This window comes from Myxocyprinus asiaticus, chromosome 1 (genome assembly GCF_019703515.2).
Source record: "Myxocyprinus asiaticus isolate MX2 ecotype Aquarium Trade chromosome 1, UBuf_Myxa_2, whole genome shotgun sequence".
Classification (NCBI taxonomy): Eukaryota; Metazoa; Chordata; class Actinopteri; order Cypriniformes; family Catostomidae; genus Myxocyprinus; species Myxocyprinus asiaticus.
Window position 1 is genome coordinate 17,974,574 of NC_059344.1, and position 24,046 is coordinate 17,998,619.

The 24,046-nt window shown below is 37.9% G+C and overlaps 1 protein-coding gene across 1 annotated transcript; it reads left to right on the forward strand.

Annotated features, from left to right (window-relative positions):
* Positions 1 to 8,751: 8,751 nt before the first annotated feature.
* On the forward strand, positions 8,752 to 23,789 carry LOC127448633 (active breakpoint cluster region-related protein-like). Its single transcript, XM_051711311.1, has 22 exons — positions 8,752 to 8,924; positions 9,100 to 9,212; positions 9,394 to 9,498; positions 11,625 to 11,888; positions 12,151 to 12,258; positions 12,334 to 12,388; positions 12,549 to 12,601; positions 12,697 to 12,834; positions 12,955 to 13,070; positions 13,195 to 13,351; positions 14,704 to 14,829; positions 15,087 to 15,162; positions 15,237 to 15,332; positions 15,446 to 15,517; positions 16,157 to 16,254; positions 16,356 to 16,460; positions 17,389 to 17,555; positions 17,806 to 17,945; positions 18,101 to 18,235; positions 18,370 to 18,475; positions 18,720 to 18,840; positions 23,482 to 23,789. The coding sequence occupies exons 1-22, from the start codon at positions 8,867 to 8,869 to the stop codon at positions 23,569 to 23,571; spliced, it is 2,499 nt and encodes an 832-aa protein (XP_051567271.1). The 5' UTR covers positions 8,752 to 8,866; the 3' UTR covers positions 23,572 to 23,789.
* Positions 23,790 to 24,046: the final 257 nt, after the last annotated feature.

Genomic DNA, 24,046 nt, shown 5'->3' on the forward strand with positions numbered 1-24,046 from the left:
CTCCCTCTGTGTCTGCTGTGCGCAAACCCCGCCCCACTCTCCCTCTCTGTCTGCTGTGCGCAAACCCCACCTCTACTCTCCCTCTCTGTCTGCTGTGCGCAAACCCCACCCCCACTCTCCCTCTCTGTCTGCTGTGCGCAAACCCCACCCCCACTCTCCCTCACTGTCTGCTTTGCGGAAACCCCGCCCCCACTCTCCCTCTCTGTCTGCTGTGTGCAAAACCCGCCCCACTCGCTCACAAGTTCTCCTGAAACATGAATGGAGACAGAGGGCTAGTTTACGCTGCTGAAGAAGATCTGGTTAGTAAAGAGAAAAACAGTGGTTCAATTATTTGAAAATGGTTTAGATTTAAAAGATCAGATGAGCAGTAAAACACTTGCGCGCTGTTTGACAGACAGGTGGCTTGTGTGTGCAGCGCACTTAATGCGCGTGTGCTCCGAGAATGCTCGTCGAGAATGTTTGTAGGGTTGGAACACCCCATTTCCTACAGAAAATTGGAGAGTGGGGCTTCTTTAAATTTCCACTAAATCGTTGCATCAGGAAAACACTGAATTTTACATAAATGATGATGACCCCCCTCACCATTCTAAACAGCACTGTGGCAGCAGTGGAGTCATTCAGGTTCCTGGACACTACCATCTCACAGGACCTGAAGTGGAAGACCCACATTGACTCCATTGTGAAAAAGGCCCAGCAGAGGTTGTACTTCCTTCGCCAGCTGAGGAAATTCAACCTGCCACAGGCGCTGCTGATACAGTTCTACTCAGCAGTCATTGAGTCTGTCCTCTGCACTTCAATAACTGTCTGGTTTGGTTCAGCTACGAAATCAGACAACAGAAGAATACAAAGGACAGTTCGGACTGCTGAGAGGATTATTGGTTGCCCCCTGCCCCCCTTTCAAGAACTATACACTTCCAGAGTGAGGAAAAAAGCTGGAAAAATCACTCTGGACCCCACTCACCCTGCCCACTACCTTTTTGAACTGTTGCCTTCTGGCCAACGCTTCAGAGCTCTGAGCACCAGAACCATCAGGCACAGGAACAGTTTTTTCCCTCAGGCTATCCATCTCATGAACAGTTAAATTGCCCCATTGAGCAATAACTATGTGCAATACACAGTTTAGTCTTCATATATTTATCCAACAAATCCAACCTCTTCTGCCATTTCATTCCTCTGAAAAAAAAACAAACAAACAAAAAAAAAAAACAAACAAAAAAAACATTTGCACTGTACATAACAGATTTGTATTTACTCTGTACATAACAGATTGTATTAGATTTGCACTACCCATGTGTATGTGTGTATGTATGTATGTATGTATGTGTGTGTGTACGTATGTGAATAATTATTTTTAATTTTTCATTATTATCTGTGTCTTGCTGCTGTTTTTGTATTGTTTTTGTATTGTTGTACACTGGAAGCTCCTGTCACCAAGACAAATTCCTTGTACAGTATGTGTAAGCATACTTGGCAATAAAGCTGATTCTGATTCTGATTCTGATAATTCATGGGTCACCGTCATTTTTGTCGTGTCTGCTCTATTAGACACAACTGACTCGCAGCAGCTGTTGTTCGATATTAACTCTTTTACAAAGAAATTACATAAACTCTGATTGTAAATTGCTTTTTTAATTTCCAAAGTGCTGTTGCTGTGACAGACATGAGGTCAAATATGATCTAACAGTGATCTTAACTGATCAAGACCACTATAGGCTATATGATATAACAGGAGGAACAGATCCTGTCGCCACCACTGCAGCGCATGGACTACTGTTTGTGAAAGGATAAGTGAATGAATCAAAATAATGTCATACTCAGTGCATCACCCATGCATTTTAAGTCTAGGCCTTCAGAGCGATTCGTGCCATTAAGAAAACACAGTTTCACAATGAATAAGACACCGTATCATACATTAAGTGGCAGTCAACTAATAATACCAATTGACATTTAAAAAACAAGTCCACGCACGGAAGCCAGAACCAAGGAGGTCTAATACGAAGAAAAAGCTATCTAATATTTGCGATTTAAATGTTGCTTTCAATAAATTTTGTTTCGTCAGGGTACACGGTTACTTTTCAATACTTGAACCGACACTGAATGTTCCAGCAGCCTAATTTACACTTAGAAAACTGCTGATGTTGCTATAACAATGCAAAAAGCACTTACCAATTTGATTGAAGTGAAAATCAGCCCTCCTTTCCTGTTTAATTAATCAATTGCATGATCATGCAGAACATCTCAAGTTTTTTAATCCATAAGGATCTCTTTCTCAGTGGTGATGTGGCAGTGATGATAGCTGACTCGTCAGCAAGATCTCGCGCTCTCCGCTTTCAAATTATGTACATCACTTAAAGTGTGATTGCGTCACTCAAGGCCAGCTAGAAGGCCTGGACTGGGACAGATCCTAAAGACAACACCCACCAAGAACAAATAAATCAATCTGATTGGCTGATGAATCTGACCATCTGACTTTAGATGCGCATTCATTTGCACTGTTGAGGGATTCTGCGGAAATTCTGAAGGCCTGACAGGGTGGAGCTCAAACTCATGCGCTGCTTCGGCTGAGGAGAATGCGATTTGTGAAACAGCCAACACTCTTTGCTTATAAGCATCGAGGAATTAATTCTGATTGGATAAACTTTTAATTTTTTTGCTATTTGTTTGTAGATGAATTAAGAGTGGAAAGCGATTGAAAATACAAAGGTAAAAAGGTGAATGAGGTAATTATTTATTTATTAGACATGTTACGCCAGCAGAGAAGGCTCTGCTGGCCCTGAGAAATCACAACTGGTCATACTGCTAAAATTATGTCTTTGGATTAATTTTGAATGCAGTAAATAATATTGTTCAATCGAAAACAGCTGTTATTAAGTTTTGATATGGAATATGATCACATTAAAGTAAGAATATTATTATTTATTGTATGTGGGTTAATACAGTTGTGCTCAAAAGTTTGCATACCCTTGGAGAATTGGTAATATATGTACCATTTTTAAAGAAAACATGAGTGAGCAGGCAAAACACATTTCTTTTATTTCTTATGGGATTCATATTCAACTGTAGGTTATAACAGAATGGCACAATCATAAAACAAAACATGGCAACAAAGAAAAAAAATGAAATGACCCCTGTTCAAAAGTCTGCATACCCTTAGTTCTTAATACTGTGTATTGCCCCCTTTAGCATCAATGACAGCGTGCAGTCTTTTGTAATAGTTGTCTATGAGGCCCCAAATTCTTGCAGGTGGTATAGCTGCCCATTTGTCTTGGCAAAATGCCTCCAGGTCACGCAGAGTCTTTGGTCGTCTTGCATGAACCGCACGTTTGAGATCCCCAGAGTGGCTCGATGATATTAAGGTCAGGAGACTGTGATGGCCACTCCAGAACCTTCACCTTTTTCTGCTGTAACCACTGGAGGGTCAACTTGGCCTTGTGATTAGGGTCATTGTTGTGCTGGAAAGTCCAAGAGCGTCCCATGCACAGCTTTCATGCAGAAGAATGCAAATTGTCTGCCAGTATTTTCTGATAACATGCTGCATCTTGCCATCAATTTTCACAAGATTTCCCATGCCTTTAGAGCTCACACACCACCAAAACATCAGTGAGCCACCACCATGCTTCATAGTGGGGATGGTATTCTTTTCACTATAGGCCTTGTTGACACCTCTCCAAACATAGCGCTTATGGTTGTGACCATAAAGCTCTATTTTGGTCTCATCACTCCAAAATACAGTGTGCTAGAAGCTGTGAGGTGTGTCAGTGTGTTGTCAGGCATATTGTAACTGGGCTTTTTTGTGGCATTGCCGCAGTAAAGGCTTCTTTCTGGCAACTCGACCATGCAGCTCATTTTTGTTCAAGTATCGTCATATTGTGCTCCTTGAAACAACCACACTGTCTTTTTCCAGAGCAGCCTGTATTTCTCCTGAGATTACCTGTGGGTTTTTCTTTGTATCCCGAACAATTCTTCTGGCAGTTGTAGCTGAAATCTTTCTTGGTCTACCTGACCGTGGCTTGGTATCAAGAGATCCCCGAATTTTCCACTTCTTAAAAATTGATTGAACAGTACTGACTGGCATTTTCAAGGCTTTGGATATCTTTATATAATTTCCCATCTTTATAAAGTTCCATTACCTTGTTACCCAGGTCTTTTGACAGTTCTTTTCTGCTCCCCATGGCTCAGTATCTAGCCTGCTCAGTGCATCCATATGAGAGCTAACAAATTCACTGACTATTTATACACAGACACTAATTGCAATTTAAAAAGCCACAGGTGTGGGAAATTAACCTTTAATTGCCATTTAAACATGTGTGTGTCACCTTGTGTGTCTGTAACAAGGCCAAACATTCAAGGGTATGTAAACTTTTGATCAGGGCCATTTGGGTGATTTCTGTTATCATTATAATTTAAAAAGGAGCCAAACAACTATGTGATAATAAATGGCTTCGTATGATTATTATCCTTAAATAAAAGAAGTTTTTTTGCATGATCAGTCATATTTTCAAAATCAATGCCAAAATTTCACATTTTCTGCCAGGGTATGCAAACTTTTGAGCACAACTCTAATTTAAGCAATAAAGACACATATTGTGTGTCTAGCGGTAGTTTTTATTTTTATATATCACATTTCTTAGGCTTTAGAAGTATATTAAACATGTGAGAATGTGTATTCATCAACGTTACGTGTCCGACATAATCATACAGGCTCATTGAACCAAGTTTAAACTTGTTTTGCGGATATTTCAGAAAAGAACCCACATAATTTCTTCAATGTAAACCATAAATAAACAATTTCTAATAACTTTTATTAACATTAAAAGGCATTATTACATTCTATAAAGCTTAAAAGATTATTAAAATTGCAGCGCTGCCCATTTCCACCATTGAAATCTGCTGCTCGAAAGAACCCGGAAGTGCGGTTTCCTATGGTGTGACATAAGAGTAATTTCATCTATTGCTTCACCATGACGACACCGTTCAAAATATCAAAAATCCGTTCGCAATTTAGCATACAATGTCATGATGTTGCACAAATTTGGTGCCAGTAACATTCAAGGGGGTGCTAAAAGTACCGAAAACCTTGAAAAAAGTATAATAATAATCCTTAGAAGAACAATAGGGCCTCCGCACTTTCAGTGCTTGGGCCCTAATAATAATCCTTAGAAGCCCTAATAAGCACATCTAAAAGAAACACCAAAAACAAAGTTGCCATGAGTCTGTATCAAATGGAGCAGTTCGGGCTAAAATAATTGCAGAAGTTTAATATTTATGATTAGGGGTTTTTATGAAAAATCCTTCACCATAATGTTTGCGGAATATCAATGCACTGCTGCTTTGCAAGCACTATAATAATGGAATGGAAGATAAGAAAATCAGCAATGCACGCCATTACTGTAAACATTGAACTGATTTGAATTACCCACCTGGGTGGGACATCAGCGCCCCTTCCAGGCTGTGAAGAGAAACGCAGCTCTAAGCACTGAGAGAAGGTGTTCAAGCTGTGCAAATAAGAGGACGTCCATTGAGAGGCGGGCTCTGCATGTTCTGCGTTGAGAGATGCATTGTTTAAACAAATATATATACTCTACATACATTGATCAGCCACAACATTAAAATCACCTACCTTATTTTGTGTAGGTCCCCCTCGTGCCACCAAAACAGCGCCAACACGCATCTCAGAATAACATTCTGAGATGATATTCTTCTCACCACAATTGTACAGAGTGGTTATCTGAGTTACCGTAGACTTTGTCAGTTCGAACCAGTCTGGCCATTCTCTGTTGACCTCTCTCATCAACAAGTCTGTCTGCAGCACTGCCGCTCACTGGATGTTTTTTGGGCACCATTCTTAGTAAATTACATTTTGAGAGACTGTTGTTCGTGAAAATCTGTGGAGATCAGCAGTTACAGAAATGAATTGATGAGAGAGGTCAACAGAGAATGGCCTGACTGGTTCGAACTGACAAAGTCTACAGTAACTCAGATAACTGCTCTGTACAATTGTGGTGAGAAGAATATTATCTCAGAATGCTATTCAGAGATGCGGGTTGATGCTATTTTGCCAGCACGAGGGGAACCTACACAATATTAGACAGGTGGTTTTAATGTTTTGGCTGATATATTATTGCTAAGTTCATATGAAAATATAGGCCTACCATAGATACAGATACAGATACAGATATCAGAATAAATAAATAAAACTATACAACAACAAAAACAAAAAAATAAACCTAATTTTTCTTTGTATCTGTAGCCTATTTTCCCTTTTTTACAATTTGTTTTCGTTGAGCAACTGCACTTTTTGGTTGTGGATGTGCTTGTTTTTTATTTTATTTGATATTAATCGCTAATGCGAGCAAAAGTATAATATATTCAAATACTAAAATGTGTTTATCTTCTTCAGAGATTTTTTTTCCTGTTTACAATTTTTTTTAGGCCTACACTAATATTTTAAAATATTACAAATGGTGATTGTAAATACACACCTGCTGCTGTTACTCTGCTGGTGCACTGGGACACATCATTAGTGATGTCATTGTGTGTTTCGGGTCTTTTAACATCAGACTCATCCACCCTTTACCAGGTGACCCAACCAGAAATACCAGAAAAGAAATAGTTAAAATAAACTATATTCAAGTACAGGTCCCTGTCTAGCTTGTTTACGATGGAAAATAAATGAAGTGTACCACTTTGAAAATACAAGTGTCCCACTTTACTAGTATTGCCTGAAAAAATCTGGGATTTGGTCAAAGATAAAGTTTAAAGTTTATTGTAATTCCAGCTACATACTGGTATAGGAAAGTAGGATCTTCAAAGGTTCTTCTTCCTAGTATTTACAGGTGCATCTCAATAAATTAGAATGTCGTGGAAAAGTTCATTTATTTCAGTAATTCAACTCAAATTGTGAAACTCGTGTATTAAATAAATTTACTGCACATAGACTGAAGTAGTTTAAGTCTTTGGTTCTTTTAATTGTGATGATTTTGGCTCACATTTAACAAAAACCCACCAATTCACTATCTCAAAAAATTAGAATACATCATAAGACCAATAAAAAAAACATTTTTAGTGAATTGTTGGCCTTCTGGAAAGTATGTTCATTTACTGTATATGTACTCAATACTTGGTAGGGGCTCCTTTTGCTTTAATTACTGCCTCAATTCGGCGTGGCATGGAGGTGATCAGTTTGTGGCACTGCTGAGGTGGTATGGAAGCCCAGGTTTCTTTGACAGTGGCCTTCAGCTCATCTGCATTTTTTGGTCTCTTGTTTCTCATTTTCCTCTTGACAATACCCCATAGATTCTCTATGGGGTTCAGGTCTGGTGAGTTTGCTGGCCAGTCAAGCACACCAACACCATGGTCATTTAACCAACTTTTGGTGCTTTTGGCAGTGTGGGCAGGTGCCAAATCCTGCTGGAAAATAAAATCAGCATCTTTAAAAAGCTGGTCAGCAGAAGGAAGCATGAAGTGCTCCAAAAGTTCTTGGTAAACGGGTGCAGTGACTTTGGTTTTCAAAAAACACAATGGACCAACACCAGCAGATGACATTGCACCCCAAATCATCACAGACTGTGGAAACTTAACACTGGACTTCGAGCAACTTGGGCTATGAGCTTCTCCACCCTTCCTCCAGACTCTAGGACCTTGGTTTCCAAATGAAATACAAAACTTGACTCTCATCTGAAAAGAGGACTTTGGACCACTGGGCAACAGTCCAGTTCTTCTTCTCCTTAGCCCAGGTAAGACGCCTCTGACGTTGTCTGTGGTTCAGGAGTGGCTTAACAAGAGGCATACGACAACTGTAGCCAAATTCCTTGACATGTCTGTGTGTGGTGGCTCTTGATGCCTTGACCCCAGCCTCAGTCCATTCCTTGTGAAGTTCACCCAAATTCTTGAATCGATTTTGCTTGACAATCCTCATAAGGCTGCGGTTCTCTCGGTTGGTTGTGCATCTTTTTCTTCCACACTTTTTCCTTCCACTCAACTTTCTGTTAACGTGCTTTGATACAGCACTCTGTGAACAGCCAGCTTCTTTGGCAATGAATGTTTGTGGCTTACCCTCCTTGTGAAGGCTGTCAATGATTGTCTTCTGGACAACTGTCAGATCAGCAGTCTTCCCCATGATTGTGTAGCCTAGTGAACCAAACTGAGAGACCATTTTGAAGGCTCAGGAAACCTTTGCAGGTGTTTTGATTTGATTAGCTGATTGGCATGTCACCATATTCTAATTTTTTGAGATAGTGAATTGGTGGGTTTTTGTTAAATGTGAGCCAAAATCATCACAATTAAAAGAACCAAAGACTTAAACTACTTCAGTCTGTGTGCATTGAATTTATTTAATACACGAGTTTCACAATTTGAGTTGAATTACTGAAATAAATGAACTTTTCCACGACATTCTAATTTATTGAGATGCACCTGTAGTATATCTTATTTTTTGCTTTTGACTAAGGTAGGAGTCATCCTAAGCTTTCTATAAAGGTATAGTGTATAGGTTATATGGCATTTGGATCATAATGAAAAGTGCCAGTAAAAAGTACAATTTACAAAAGTTTCCCACTTTGCCTATATTCACCCTAATCTGATCATATGAATATAATCAATTGTGTACTGTCCAGGGTGCTTAGATTACATATAGTAATTTTCAGAAGTGAGCAGACATTGCTTCCTGTCATATCGAACAATGGAAATGTGCCTTTTTTAATGAACACGAGACTTCCTCCCTGCTTTACCCCATTTCTCATTGCACTTTCTGAGAAGCAGGAAGAATGCAAGCTTGTTCACCACAAATGACAGCCAATGTGTGAAAGCAAAAGGATGCACATTAAAGACCAGCAGTAGCCCTGTGCACTGTCACACTCCTCCAGGCATGATGGAGCTCTACACAGAAGCGGTGGAATATCTCAGATCCTATAGCCTCTCAACTGGTAAAAACATATTATTCAAATTCACAATGTCTTAAAACATTTGTTTGGTTACATTTTACTTTATTCATTTTACTTTACCAATAATATAACAATGACCAAATTAATAAAACCCACTTTGTGCTCAGTTGACAATTAGCCGTTGGTCAACTATTATTGTGTTATGCTTTTTTGACAGTACCAGAGGAGAAGATAGTGAATTCTGCCTTATTACAGGATGTGTTCAGTGAGGAGACAGTCTGGGTTTCTTACAACCCTCTGCAGACAGAACCACATTCGCCATCATTTCCAGTGAGTCTGCAAGGCAAACTTTTACACCAGATGAATACTTAATAATAAACATTTTTGACTGCTATACTGTGAGTTTTTGCTTATGCTGTTAGTTATTCTCCTTGATGAGTTATTTGAGTGATGTGATTGGTCAGTATGGTCACTGTTTAGAATTAAGACCTGGGACCAATGCTTTTTCCAGACACCCAGTAACCCAGATTACCTGCTTCAGAAGAGACTGGTGGTTCTGAAAGGGGTTCTAATCAGTGAGGAGATCTACCTGACAGAGCTAGAGACACTGCTCACGGTAATGTGCACACACACTTATTCTACGGTAGGTTAATTATTTGTCAGCGGACAACATGAATTCCCACTACCTCCTGGCCTAAACACTTCCTCAACATGTATCTGAAAGTCTTTAAAAAGCTACATGTCCACACGTGGTGTAAGACTGTGAATGAACGTCAGAGATAAAAGAAAGAAAGATATGATATTTCTAGCTTGGATGGCAAGTCAGCAAATGAACTGCCTCTTTTATATTGCTTTCTCTCATAAGAACACAAAAATTATTACTCCCCTGCCATCTCCAGTCTAGTTCATAATTTTGAACTTTGCCATCAAACACCTGAAGCAGATTTATAGAATTTTCAGTTGTATTTTCGATATCTACATACAAACAGATGTGTCTGAGAGTGTAAACAGACTTTTGTTATCTTCAAGAGGATGTTTTTCTCAAGATCAATTCCATCTGAGTTTTACATCTTATACACTTCTCCACCAGTTTCCAAAACACGTTATTTAAATCAAAACTTCTTCCCAATTGTTACTTCCTGTAGGCTACTTCTGTTTCTCTTAGTGAAGTATTGCTTCCCTTTCTAGTCAGACTATTACTGGTTATCATTAAACTTTAGAGTGTCCAAAAAATCCAGGATGATATAATGTTGTCGTAATGTACAGAAGAAATATCATAAAAAATATCATGTTTCTCAACCAGTTCTGCACAGGAAATGGGTAGACGTTCACATTCAATTTTAACTTAACAGGCTGCTTTTGTACAAAATAAAAGCTTTTACTGCTATACAACATAAAAGGTTACTGCTTAAAGGAATATACCGGGTTCAATACAAGTTCAATTCAACCGATAGCATTTGTGGCATAATGTTGATTAACACAAAAATTTATTTTGACTCGTCCCTCCTTTTCCTTAAAAAAAAATAAAAATAAAGGACAAATCTGGACTACATAGAGGCACTTACAATGGAAGTGAATGGGGGCCAACCAGTATATGTTAAAATACTCACTGTTTCGAAGGTAAAGCTTCAAGACATAAACAATATGCATATTAACATGATTTTAGTGTGATAAAATCACTTACTAACCTTTTCTGTGTAAAGTTATAGCCAATTTTACAACTTCGTTGTCATGACAATGTAAGGTCAACAAACCCTAAGGGCTTTTATAAAATTATAAGCTTCACATATCTGCCTTTAAACCCTCCAAAAATTGGCCTCCAAAAAATTCACTTTCATTGTAAGTGCCTCATTGTAACCTCAATTTTTGCTTTTTTTTTTTTTTTTTTTTTTTTTAAAGAAAAGAACAGATGAGTCTAAATAAATTTTTGTGGTAATCAACATTTTGCCACAAATGCTGTTGATTGAGCTTAACTTGTTTTGAACCCAGAATACTCCTTTAAACTGTTTCACATGGTTGAGGTGAATACTTTTAATTGATGTTGTTGTGAAATGTGTAAAAGAATGTGAGATTTCCAGACAGTTACGTCTAGATTAGACATTTTCTAAACCTTAAAGTAAATTTCCCCAAAAATGAAAATTCTCTCATCATTTACTCACCCTTATGCCATCATCAATGTGTCAACAATATTTAAGTCCATTTTTTTACTATAAATTCTCCTTTCTGCTAAGTCAATCTCCACTTTAACTTTAACTTTCACATTCTTCTACTTTTGTTTTTGGCGATTCACATTCTTTGTGCATATCGCCCCGTACTGGGCAGGGAGAAGAAATTGTAGCAAAAAAGGACTTCAATATGTATCTTTTATCGTATCACTTCTGAAGATATGGATTTAATCAATGGAGTAGTATAGTATACTTTAATTATGCCTTTATGTGCTTTTTTGCACCCATTCACGTGCATTGTATGGACCAACAGAGCTGAAAAATTCTTCCAAAAAACCTTAATTTGTGTTCTGCAGAAAAAAGAAAGTTATACACATCTGTGACGGCATGAGGGTGAGTAAATGATGAGAGAACTGTCATTTTCGGGTGAACTATCCCTATACAAAAGATATTTTATTAAAATTAATTGTTTAGCCAGTGTCAGTTAAATTTCAAATTCTAAAATCAACTTATAATCCTTCTGTCCTTCCTTGACATACATCTGTATTCTTTCTTTCTTTTATCTCTTTCTTTCCAGCCCATGAAAGCTCTGAAGGCAACAGCAGGTACCTCTCAACCTGTATTGTCCACTGAGCAGGTTCGGACAGTGTTCTATCAAATTCCTGAGCTTAGAGATCTGCATAAAGACTTCTACACCAGCTTTAGGACTAGGCTACATCCTTTTCAAGGACTGGATCAGGACCTCACCTTACAACAAGGCCTGGGGATGGAGGAAGGCCCAGTGATGCAGCTCTACCAGGGGGACCCTCAGTTGTCTGTGGGAGACCTGTTTCTCAAGTTTGTGAGTTTGTTTTTTAGCCTTATATGCAAAAATGTTTTGGTCATGTTATGAAACAATTAGCAGTACACAGCCATCATAACTGATCATCCTAAATTCTCTCCTGACCCAACATTTAGTGTAATAATCTTCATGTGGATATGTTTAAAGCAATTAATGATTTAAAACATTCTGAACACATTTGGTTGCATCAGTTTACAGAATACATTTATCCCAGATATGTTAATAAATATGACTGGAGTCTTTATTGAAATGTAATTTTTAGGTCAACCAGTTAGGAGTGTATCGGGGCTTCATTGATAACTATGAGAATGCGGTGAAGATTGTGCAGAAGTGTATGCTGTCAGACCACCGTTTCAGGACACTTGCAGAGGTCTTCTATTCTTTCCTTTTTATGATCTTTATGTGTTTAGGAGAAACTACACAAAATCCTATGTTTATCTTTTAGAGTATGATGTCATCAAAAGGGTCAGACAATGTCAAAACTAAATACACATTTGAAGGTAAACAGTTCACTTCTTTTATTCTATTATTGAATTTGAATTAATCTCTGGAGTCATTCATTAATTCATGCATTAATTTATTCATGCATTAGTTCTTCCTTCCTTCCTTCCTTGCTTCCTTCTTTCCTTCATTCTTTCTTTCTTTCTTTCCTCTCCATAGCTCTCCTGTATAAACCATTAGACAGAGTGATGAAAACCACCCTTGTATTGCATGTGAGACCCTGTTTAAAATCATTTCTCCCTACATGTATTTATAAATGTTAATTCATGGTCATGGATTTATTAATTTCCTTCTCTGTCCTCTTTAGGACCTCTTGAAGCACACGCCTCCCGATCACCCTGACAGTGTCTCACTGCAGGAAGCACTTCGTCTCTCCGGCAGCTTCCTGTCAGGGGTCAACGAAAGGTCGCAGTGTAAAAGGGCTGTCATGCTTAGCAGAGGAGAGGTACCCACACACACCTTAATTGGCATGTATAACAATAACATTCATATATTAAGCCAATTTGATGGTTTTAAACACAACCATATACGTGTGTGTGTGTGTGGGTGCATGTGCACACTATAGAGACGTCAACTGATGCGTGATGGGTTTGTGGTTGATGTGTGTGAGAGTGGGCACAGTCTAAGACACCTCTTCCTGTACACAGACCTACTGCTGTGTGTCAAACTGACAAGTGCAGGGTGAGTTTCCACCAAGCAAAGCTCACTGAACATATGATAACCTACTTCATACATCATCATTTGGAATTTCTGTCTATTACACATGAGCAAATGTGTGAGTGCTTATGTGTGTTTATTTGTACAGGAGGCAAGCACAGTACAGGTTTTGCTGGTACTTGCCATTGGTTGGCCTGAAGCTACAGTGGGCAGCTGAACAGCAGCAGTCATCAGAATGCCAAATGAAAATCAGCAAAACCAGAGACAAAATGTACCAGCTCAAACAAGCACTCCAACAACACATGGTAAGGCAAGAGATTTTGCATGTGGTATCTGTAGAGATTCTAGTCATCTAAACAAATAAGAAACAAATAATTTTACGGAAAAACTATTTATATCCATGTGTAAATAGCACTGGCCACACCCCAACAGCAGGGTCAGAAATTAAAGGGATTTTTCATCCAAAAATGAAAATTCTCTCATCATTTACTCACCCTCATGCCATCCCAGATGTGTATGACTTTCTTTCTTCTGAAGAACACAAATTATGATTTTTAGAAGAATATTTCAGCTCTGTGAATTGGTGCAAAAATGCTGACGCTCCAAAAAGCATCCATATTTTCAGAAGTGATATGATAGGTAGGGGTGAGAAACAGTTTCTCACCCACACCTATCATATCTTTTCTGAAGATATAGATTTAACCAGTCGTATGGATTACCTTTATGCTGACTGAGAAATTCTTCTAAAAATCTTCATTTGAGTTCAGCAGATGCAAGAAAGTCATACACATCTGGGATGTCATAAGGGTGAGTAAATGATGAGAGAATTCCTTTAAGGGGGACTTGGGACAAAGATGCCACTGAAAGTGATAAAATGTAAAATTTTGGGGCAAAACAATGTCCTCATAATGAATATAGGTCTTAATATTCCATTCTAGCCCTATTTATACCTTTTATATCTTGTTAATGTTAATGAACTGATTAAATTTAAGTATTTAACTCACAATATATTGTTAATATATTTAGGAACATAAATTGCCATCATAACGGTAAAAAATGCCCCAGAAAATCAAATGCTGAGGGCAAATATTGTCCTGCAATAGTAAAGTTAATTTCTGATTCTGCCCAGTAGTATGGTGGAGCCAGACAAAGCTAATTTGATTTTTAAAATGTGGACTGGAGGGTAGCACACAGGTTCCAATATTTTGAACAAATTCTGACCAAGCTATAGTTTTTGTGATAAAAATCACAGAAATAGCTGGAAGAAAATGGCTAATCTGGAAAAAAAAATTAGAACAAAAAAATCTGGATGAAATTAGCTACATATGGCAAAAAATAACAATAAAAACTAAATCTGCAAAATAAATAATTAAATAAAAAATCTGGAAGAAATTAGCAAAATCTGGAGGAAAAAAAAAACAAACTTTATGGGCACATCCTCAGCAGGACAAATGGTTCATAAAGAGACTTAATATAATTTACTGTATGTTCACTTAACTACAAATGTAGAAGTTTTACTTTATGGGTTAGGGTTTGTTTTAATTTGGGTTAGTTGTTTTAATTTGGTTAATTTAAAAGCAAAAGTCAATGGGAAGTCCCAACTTAGTTGGCTTGCTAACTGTGTGTGTGTGTGTGTGTGTGTGTGTGTGTGTTACAGAAAGGATACAAGGGGTCAGTCTCACGTGCAGTTGATCGTTTGAGGCGGAAGCTTGAAGAGTGTGAGATCTGGCTCTTAACACACACACCATCTTTTACTTTAGATCTACACAGCCCTAATGGAAAGGTGTGACCGCCACACTGTCTAATGTGAACACTTGCACATCTTCTCTCTTTCTTACACACACACACTGAAACTCAGTTTTTCTTTATTTTTTCAATTCAAGTTTATTTGAATTGATTTTTTTTCACAATACACAGTGCTCCAATGCAGCTTAACAGAGAATAGTGCCTAAACTCCCCCCCAAACTTTAGTGAACAGAGGCCAATGACTAGCCTTTGTTTCATCTGCTTGTGGTCAATAACACCTTTTTTTCTTTCCAGAGTCACACAATCCGGCTTTATTCTTTATATGACCTGGATGAGTGGAAAGAGGCCATTGAGAAACAGAGTGCAAAAAGTGAGTTCATCCTCATCGGCAAGCCTTTATGTGTTCTGCAAAATGATTGCATGATTATTACCCTTGTTTCATAGGTAATGAGACGGTTCCTCCAGACCTGCTGTCTGTCACTAGTTCCTGTATCAAACTCAGAATGACTCAACAACCTCCAATTCACTGTGTTCAGCCCAGTAAAGCTCATCTTGGTGTTTCTTTCTACATTTTATACATAACAAAAATGCTCTCACAATTACTTGCCCTCAAAATCACACATACTCTTTCTCTTAATTTGTGTCTTTCACAGATGAGTGTGCAAGAGTGTGTGGGAGCGTATATGTGATGGTTCATTCGGCGTGTGGTCTACAACACCCGAGTAGTAAGTGACTGTGATGAGGAGGAGGGCGGGGCTGGGCCGTGACTACGCACACCCGGCCCCCAATTGGGCTACTCAGCCGAGGAGAGGGATAAGTGCAGCGGAATGCGGCAAATCGAGAGAGAGAGAGCGAGAGAGAGAGAGAGCGCGAGCGAGAGCGCGCGCGCGCCCCCCCCCTCCCTCCCCCCCACACACACATGCAGCTGCCGTGTGTGCATTTATGTTTTTGTGTCTTTTTGTTTAAGTTCCTATTAAAATATTACTTTGATTGTTCAGCCGGTTCCCGCCTCCTCCTTGCCCATTTGAACCTTGTTACAGTGACAAAACACACAATGCCTTCTACTGTAGCTGGATGGAAGTTTCAGAGCCACAGATCAAACCCACAAACTCATCACATGCAATCTGTTCTATAAGTGAATCACATGTAGCCTTTATCAAAATAGGTCACCATTGTAACACAACTGCAAAATAAAAATTATTTATCTAAATGAGCCTTAGACAAAACAAATAAACACAAACTATGGTCATTTACCAGTAAATAAATGAACATCTATCAATTTAAATACCATAGGAAGTATGCCTGGGAAAGAAACAAATGTCTTTCTTTCAATTGACCTCTCTATGTCACTGTTGTGTTTACAGGTGCCTACGTGTGTGTGGAAGTCGACGGTTTTGAGTTTTATGACAGACGAAAGCAAACCTGCCTTTCAGCGTTCTGTCTGACACCACAATGGGATGAGGTGAGGGGTCCACAACCATTATTCATTTTTAGAAATCATATTGTGCAGACTATGGTGTTTTTTTTTTTTTTAGCTGAAATGAAGTTTGTTTGATGGTATAGGAGCTAGTGTTTCAAGTGGACGGAGCTCAGCAGCTATTCCTAGTGTTTGTATCTCAGTCTGAGAGTGACACACAGGATGACATCTTGGGCAGAGCTGTGTTAAAAGTGAGTTCACAGACTTTGTCCTCTACTTTGTGTGCTTTTTATTTTCCACCCAAAAATTTTAATTCTGTAAACATTTACTCATCTTCATGTTGCTTGAAACCTGTATTATTTTTACTTTCATTGTCTGAAACACAAAATGCAGAATGAACTGACATATTGTGTGTATTCATCATTTAGTCTACAGAATGTATTTTTAGTTGCAAGTATGTTGTTTTGTGGTTTGACACCTATGGCTACATACAGAGAAAATACCTTCGAAACTTTTGTGTGTATTGTGACTAGATTCACAGATTTGGACTGCTACCTGCATCACATCGACGTGTCCTTCAGTGTTAAGTTCAGTCAACTTTAAATCATAATCACCCACTTGTGGTGCTCTCATCGCTATTATGCCAGACTACATTAAACGGAAGGCCATCTGATAAAGCACACAAATTAGGCCTCCAATTTAAATGTCAGCTATTGTTAATATATCAATGCCTCAAAAACTTATTGAGAAAATAACGTGCATGTATCGATATGTTATGACATTCCTAGTTATATTCCAAGTCTTCTGAAGGCAAACAATAGGTTTTGGTGATAAACAAACTGAAATTTCAGCAAAAATGCCTGTTGTTGCATATTTATGAGTGCATGAAAGAAGCTTGCATGTTGCACGCATGTTCACAAGAGAACTTGCATGGTTAAGTGTTAAGAACAACACAAGTTCTGGCGTAAACAGGCCAGTTTCAATAATACTATGGTCCAAAACATTATCTTTAAAGTAACGTTAGTAACAAAGTATTATTTTATTGTCATCAATACATTTTCACAAGCACTTATATTTCTTGGGGTAATTTATTTATTATTTTGGTTCAGTCTGTAAAGTATTTTTAATATTACTGTATAGTGATACATACAGTAAATGAAATGTATGTGTGCTTTACAGCTAGACTCTGACAACATATTTAAGAAGTGGAAGAAAATCACTTGTTCTTTGGGTCAAGTTGATGTAAACTTGTCAATCAAGTACTTACCACACCCTCTTGAGGCTCCTAGCTCCACCCCTCTGGTACAAGAGCCAATGTTTGGTGTGCAGATTGGACAAGTGGCAAAGTGAGTTTACAATAATTAGTAGTATTACAGAGTATTTTACCATTAAGAATATTTTGCTATATTTATTAAATACTCTTAAGTTTGAGAAGTTTTCACATATTGCCGTGCTTCTCGTGTTGTAGGAAATGTAGAAATAAAGGTGTTTTGTCATCAAAAAAGAAAGAAGAAAATTAAAACAGAAGAAGGCAAAGGTCGAGGTTTTGTGTGTGTGTGTGTCTGTGTGTGTGTGTGTGTGTGTGTGTGTGTGCAGGCAAGAAGGCATGCTGGTCCCTCACATTGTCCGTTCCTGTGTGGAGGAGGTTGAGAGGAGGGGTCTGAATGAAGAGGGCATCTACAGAATCTCAGGAGCCAGTAGTGAGATACAAGCTCTCAAACATGCATTCAACACTAGTGAGTGTGTGTCTGTATGAACAAAGTTTAACAGTATTTATCTCTAAAATATACATAAACACAATAACACATTACATGTTTGTAACATTGATGAAACAGTGAGAATGAGTATGTAATCTTTGTATTATTCTTTGTATTATCCCCCCACTGTGTAGATTTCCGTGAGGCAGTGAGTAAACTGAGGAGTGTCGATATTAATACAGTGTCAGGCACTCTGAAGCTGTACTTTAGAGAACTTCCTTTATCACTTATTCCCTCTGAGCAATTTCAAGATCTCTCAGATGCACTGGGTGAGCCTCACACATATGAGCACATGTCAGCACACACTCATAAGTAATACAGTTTGAGAACAGTTTGAATAGAGGATACATGAAGGAAAACTTACCATGACAAACTCTCTCTCTTCTCTATCCCACTGTGGCAGACACTGCTGATCCATATCTCAGGGCAAACAATATGCAGACTTTGTTGCAGGCCCTACCAGATGTAAACCGCAACACTCTTCTCTTCCTCTTACACCACCTGAGACGGTACATCACTTCCTGTGCTGTGATTTTGGCTAGCATTTCTTATGTAACTAAATTTAAAAATATATATTTCTAATTTATAGAATAATGGTCACTTTCTCTCTCTCTTCTTCCTGTCTTTTATTCCTGTGCTTAATTTCTCTGTCTCTCTCTCTCTCTCTCTCTCTCTCTCTCTCTCTCTCTCTCTCTCTCATACACACTCACTCTTTTTGCATGTGGTGTCATTCTCTCTTTTGGTCTTCCTCAGAGTGGCAGAGAGGCAGGAACAGAATAAAATGCCTTTGAGTAATTTGGCCACAGTGTTTGGCCCCAGCCTCTTGCGCCCTCCAGTGGATCGTGTTGACATTTCTCAAGAAGTGGAGGTTCAGGTATGTTATTGTAGCCGTTTCTTTAAAATATACAGTGGGGGCCAAAAATTTTGAATAATGTACAGATTTTGCTCTTATGGAAAGAAATTGGTACTTTTATTCAAAGTGGCATTCAACTGATCACAATGTATATTCAGGACATTAATAACTTGAAAAATTACAATTACAATTTGAAAAAATGTTTTAACTACTTCAAACAGTTCTCATCAAAAAATCATCTATGTGCAGCAATGACAGCTTTGCAGATCTTTGACATTCTAGCTGTCAGTTTTTCCAGATACTCAGGTGACATTTCACCCCACACTTCCTGTAGCACTTGCCATAGATGTGGCTGTCTTGTCGGGCACTTCTCACGCACCTTACAGTCTAGCTGATCCCACAAATCTCAATGGGGTTAAGATCCATAACACTCTTTTCCAATTCTCTGTTGTCCAATGTCTGTGTTTCTTTGCCCACTCTAACCTTTTCTTTTTGATTTTCTGTTTCAAAAGTGGCTTTTTCTTTGCAATTCTTCCCATAAGGCCTGCACCCCTGAGTCTTCTCTTTACTGTTGTACATGAAACTGGTGTTGAGTGGGTAGAATTCAATGAAGCTGTCAGCTGAGGACATGTGAGGCATCTATTTCTCAAACTAGAGACTCTGATGTACTTATCCTCTTGTTTAGTTGTACATCTGGGCCTTCCACATCTCTTTCTGTCCTTGTTAGAGCCAGTTGTCCTTTGTCTTTGAAGACTGTAGTGTACACCTTTATATGAAATCTTTTTCTTTTTTTTTTTTTTTTTTTGTTTGGCAATTTCAAGCATTGTATAGCCTTTATTCCTCAAAACAATGATTGACTGATGAGTTTCTAGAGAAAGCTGTTTCTTTTTTGACTTTTTTGACTTAATATTGAACGTAAGACATGCCAGTCTATTGCATACTGTGGCAACTCAAAAACAAACACAAAGACAATGTTAAGCTTCATTTAAAGTACCAAATAGTTTTCAGCTGTGTTTGATATAATGGCAAGTGATTTTCTAGCACCAAATTATCAATTTAGCATGATAACTCAAGGATAAGGTGTTGGAGTGATGGCTGCTGGAAACGGGGCCTGTCTAGATTTGATCAAAAATTACTTTTTTCAAATAGTGATGGTGCTGTTTTTTACATCAGTAATGTCCTGACTATACTTTGTGATCAGTTGAATGCCACTTTGGTGAATTAAATACCAGTTTCCTTCCGAAACAGCAAAATCTGTACACTATTCCAAACTTTTGGCCGCCAATGTAAATGGATCAGAGGTGGGTAGAAACATGCTACATTTACTCCGTTACATTTACTTGAGTAACTTTTGGAAAAAAAAATACTTTTAGAGTAGGTTTAAAAGTGGGTACTTTTTACACTCACTCAAGTAAATTTCTAATGAAAAAAATTTACTTTTACTTCGTTACAATGGTCGGCTTTCCTGTCGTTTCTTTACTGGGTTTAATTTTAATTAATGCCTAATTTATTGAGAGATTAATGATTGGAACTTTTACGACAGCGGAAGTTCACACAGCTGCACGCACTGTCACTCAAGATGTCTCCATTACTGCTGCTGCATCATGCTCTTCTAACTAAGTGAAACACTTTCTTCACTCTGCACAGTGAAAAAAAGAATGGTTTTGTCATGCAGTGCCTTCATTTATCACCAAGACCAGCAGATATTTCAAGATTGAAATTGCAGATCCAATTTAAGGCAGCACACCTTAGGGGCAGTGGTGGTTTGGCAGTTAAGGCTCTGGGTTACTGATCAGAAGGTTGGGGGTTCAAGCCCCAGCACTGCCAAGATGCCACTGTTGGGCCTTTGAGCAAGGCCCTTGACCCTATCTGCTCCAGGGGTGTTGTATCATGGCTGACCCTGCACTCTGACCCCAGCTTAGCTGGGATATGTGGAAAAAAAAAGAATTTCACTGTATATGTGCAAATGTATAATGTCTGATAAATAAAAATTAAATTAAAAAAGTTGTGGATCTAATGATAACACAGGCTTTTCTGTATCATGGTGATGGTCATTTTTAGGGTGATTCTGTAAATATGGGCTCTTGTGACATCAGTTTTTAAGTGTACATTTTTAAAGCAATATATAGTGAGCTTTGTCCCACGTCCCACATGTGCCCTCGCGGGTGTAATGGAAACTATCGCAGCTACTTCGGGCTGATTAACTGTATAAATCCATGTAAACATGCAAGTTAAGTGTAAATGCATTTTGCTCTACCGAACGTGTGATTGACAACTGGAGCGCGAACAGACAGCATTCTCGGGAGACTCGGAAGCGACGGTACTGCTGAACAGGACTAATGATCTAAATTCTTTTGACACTGAAAACTGTAACTACACAGAACTAAGAACTAAAAGCTATGAAATAGCGAAAGTAGGCATTAATAAAGCATGATCTTGCTTTGGTTTATATTTCAGCATTATATAAAATGGCCCTCTGGGACATTGTTCATGTTTTCACCGTAATAATTACTAGAAAGGTTTCCAAACCTCTCTTATTGACAAATTCATCCAGGTCTGACAGGAGCTCTTAAAGGGATAGTTCACCCAAAAATGAAAACTCTCATCATTTACTCACGCTTATGCCAGATGTGCATGACTTTCTTTCATCTGCTGAAGAAATTCTCTCCTCTTTTGGTTTATACAATGCAAGTGAATGTATGCCAACACTTTAAAGATCAAAAAGTAATCCAAATGACTCCAGTGGTTAAATCATTATCTTTAGAAGTGATGTAATAGGTGTGGATGAGAAACAGATCACTTTCACATTCTTCTTCTTGTGTTTTTGGTGATTCACATTCTCCTCTGCATATCACACCCTGCTGGGCTGGGAGAAGAATTTCTAGCAAAAAATGACTTAAATATTTATCTATTTCTCACCCACACTGATCATATCACTTCTGAAGATATGGATTTAACTATTGGAGTCATATGTATTACTTTTATGATTCCTTTATGTGCTTTTTGGAGCATTAACATTTTGGCACCCATTCAATTGCATTGTATTGACCTACAGAGCTGAAATATTCTTCTAAAAATCATAATTTGTGTTTTGCAGAAGTAAGGAAGTCATACACATATGGGATGGCATGAGGGTGAGTAAATGATGAGAGAATATTCATTTTTGGGTGAACTATCCCTTTAAAGTGATAGCTCACCCATAATATTTTGTCATAATTTCCCTACCCTCATGTTGTTCCAAACCCATTTGACCTTCTGTATTCTGTGGAACACAAATGCACTTTTTTTTTTTTTTTTCATTTTTTCAAATTCAGTCACCATTCACTTTCAGAATATAGAAAAAAATTAAATAAAATACATATTCACTAAAAGTAAATAGTGACCAAGGCTAACATTTTGTCTAAAATCTCCTTATTGTGTTGCATGGAAGAAAGTCATACAGGTTTGTAACAGCATGATGGTGAATGATGACAGAATTTCCATTAATAATAATACAAATAATAATTCTTTAATACATGTTAAATGTGTATTATGTCATGGAATATATGGGAGTTAACGTCTATTATGTCATTTGTGAATGTAACGACTTACTCACTACTTAATTACTCTTTTAATGGGATACTTTCTTAGTCTTACTCAGGTAGTTATTTATGTTAGCACTTTTACTTGAGTAACTTTGTTTTTAAGTAATTGTACTTTTATTGAGTACAGTTTTTGGCTTGTCTACCCACCTTTGAAATGGTTCATATGTCAATTGTAGTACTGTAGTGTTACAAATAGTCCAGTGAGACCAGTTAATATTGCATTTCCTTATAGCTTGACCATTGATGCACACACATGCAGTTTTCTATATATAGTATTAGTCGTCTGGGGTTTGGTTTATAAAAAGAAGTGAAACACTGGCTACACCCGAAAGCAAAGGCAGCTGACTTGGTGTCTTGCTCCCTAATCAGCTAATGGCGTAACCACAGTGTTTTTGTATGAATAGATCGCTTAAGGAAACTGGTCTCAGAACAGTTTAAAAGGCACCTTTTTTCATCCTGCCTTTCCATATAGCCTTCAAATGCACAGCCATAACTTTTCTGCACTCAGTGTAAACTAACTTCTGGTCTATATACACCCAGTGAAATATCAAAACAATTTTTAATTTTGTTAGTTTTGTTGTTTTAGTTAAAGAGATAGTTCACCCAAAAATGAAAATTCTCTCATCATTTACTCACATGTGAATAATTACATTTTTTGGGGTGAACTAACCCTTTAAGGAGTCAATGTTAAGTATTAAAGGCATAGTTAACCCAAAATGTTTTTGTACTCCAAACTTGTGTGACTTTCTTTCCTTTGTGGAACACAAAATGAGACTCTGTCACCTTTCCCTTTCATTTAAGAGAAAATGGATGCAATGAAAGTAAATAGACAGTCATGTGCATTTGAGTGTGAGTAAATGATGACAACATTTTCATTTTTGGGTGAACTATAGACATATTCAGGACTGATGTTATGATTAAGATTAAATAAAGTTATTGTACTGTTAAAATTAGGATTATGATAAGAATTCTGGTAGGGCAATTCTAAGTTTAGGCTGGAATTAGTAAAGCTAAAGCCAGGTTAAACCTTGACTGAATCCACATCCTGACTTGTATGTTTTTGTATTTCTGGCCATAGGTTCATGTGATTTATCACTATCTGCAGTGTCAAAACCTTCCAGAAGCTCTCCTTATTAAACCTCTGGACATCGAAGAGATAGAATCATGAGACTTAAACAGCCAGACTCCTGTCTGTCTGCTTTTCCATGTCTACCTACAATTTGTAGTCTTTAAATCTGTAACCATATGTTTATATCTGTCAATTTAGCACTGTCATTTGACAGATAATGTTTTATATTCAGGTGTTAAATGCCATTAAAACGAGTTTGCATGTCCATGAGTTGATCATATAATAGTGTATGCTTAAAGGTGCACTCAGTAACTTTTTGCTTGTGTCATCTTGTACTTACAGTGATACCTATTGGTGTGGATGCAGCTTCATTCAAAATCAACAGTTTTCAGTTACAGATGCCATTGTAGAAATTCATTATTCACAGTCAGCCATGATTAATTTAATCCAAGAGTGAAAGTGTCCAATAAAAAGATGATTACGGAGATTAAGAGAGTAGTATTCAGCTGGTCATGTGACTCTAAAATGGTAGCCCCCATGAGGGGATCCTGTCCATGACATGTAGAATAAAACA

Coding starts and splice junctions, on each gene's coding strand:
- LOC127448633 (XM_051711311.1), top strand. CDS start 8,867: ATGATGGAGCTCTACACAGAAGCGGTGGAATATCTCAGATCCTATAGC. Junction 18,236..18,369: donor AGATCTCTCAGATGCACTGG/GTGAGCCTCACA, acceptor CCACTGTGGCAG/ACACTGCTGATCCATATCTC. Junction 18,841..23,481: donor CTCAAGAAGTGGAGGTTCAG/GTATGTTATTGT, acceptor TTCTGGCCATAG/GTTCATGTGATTTATCACTA.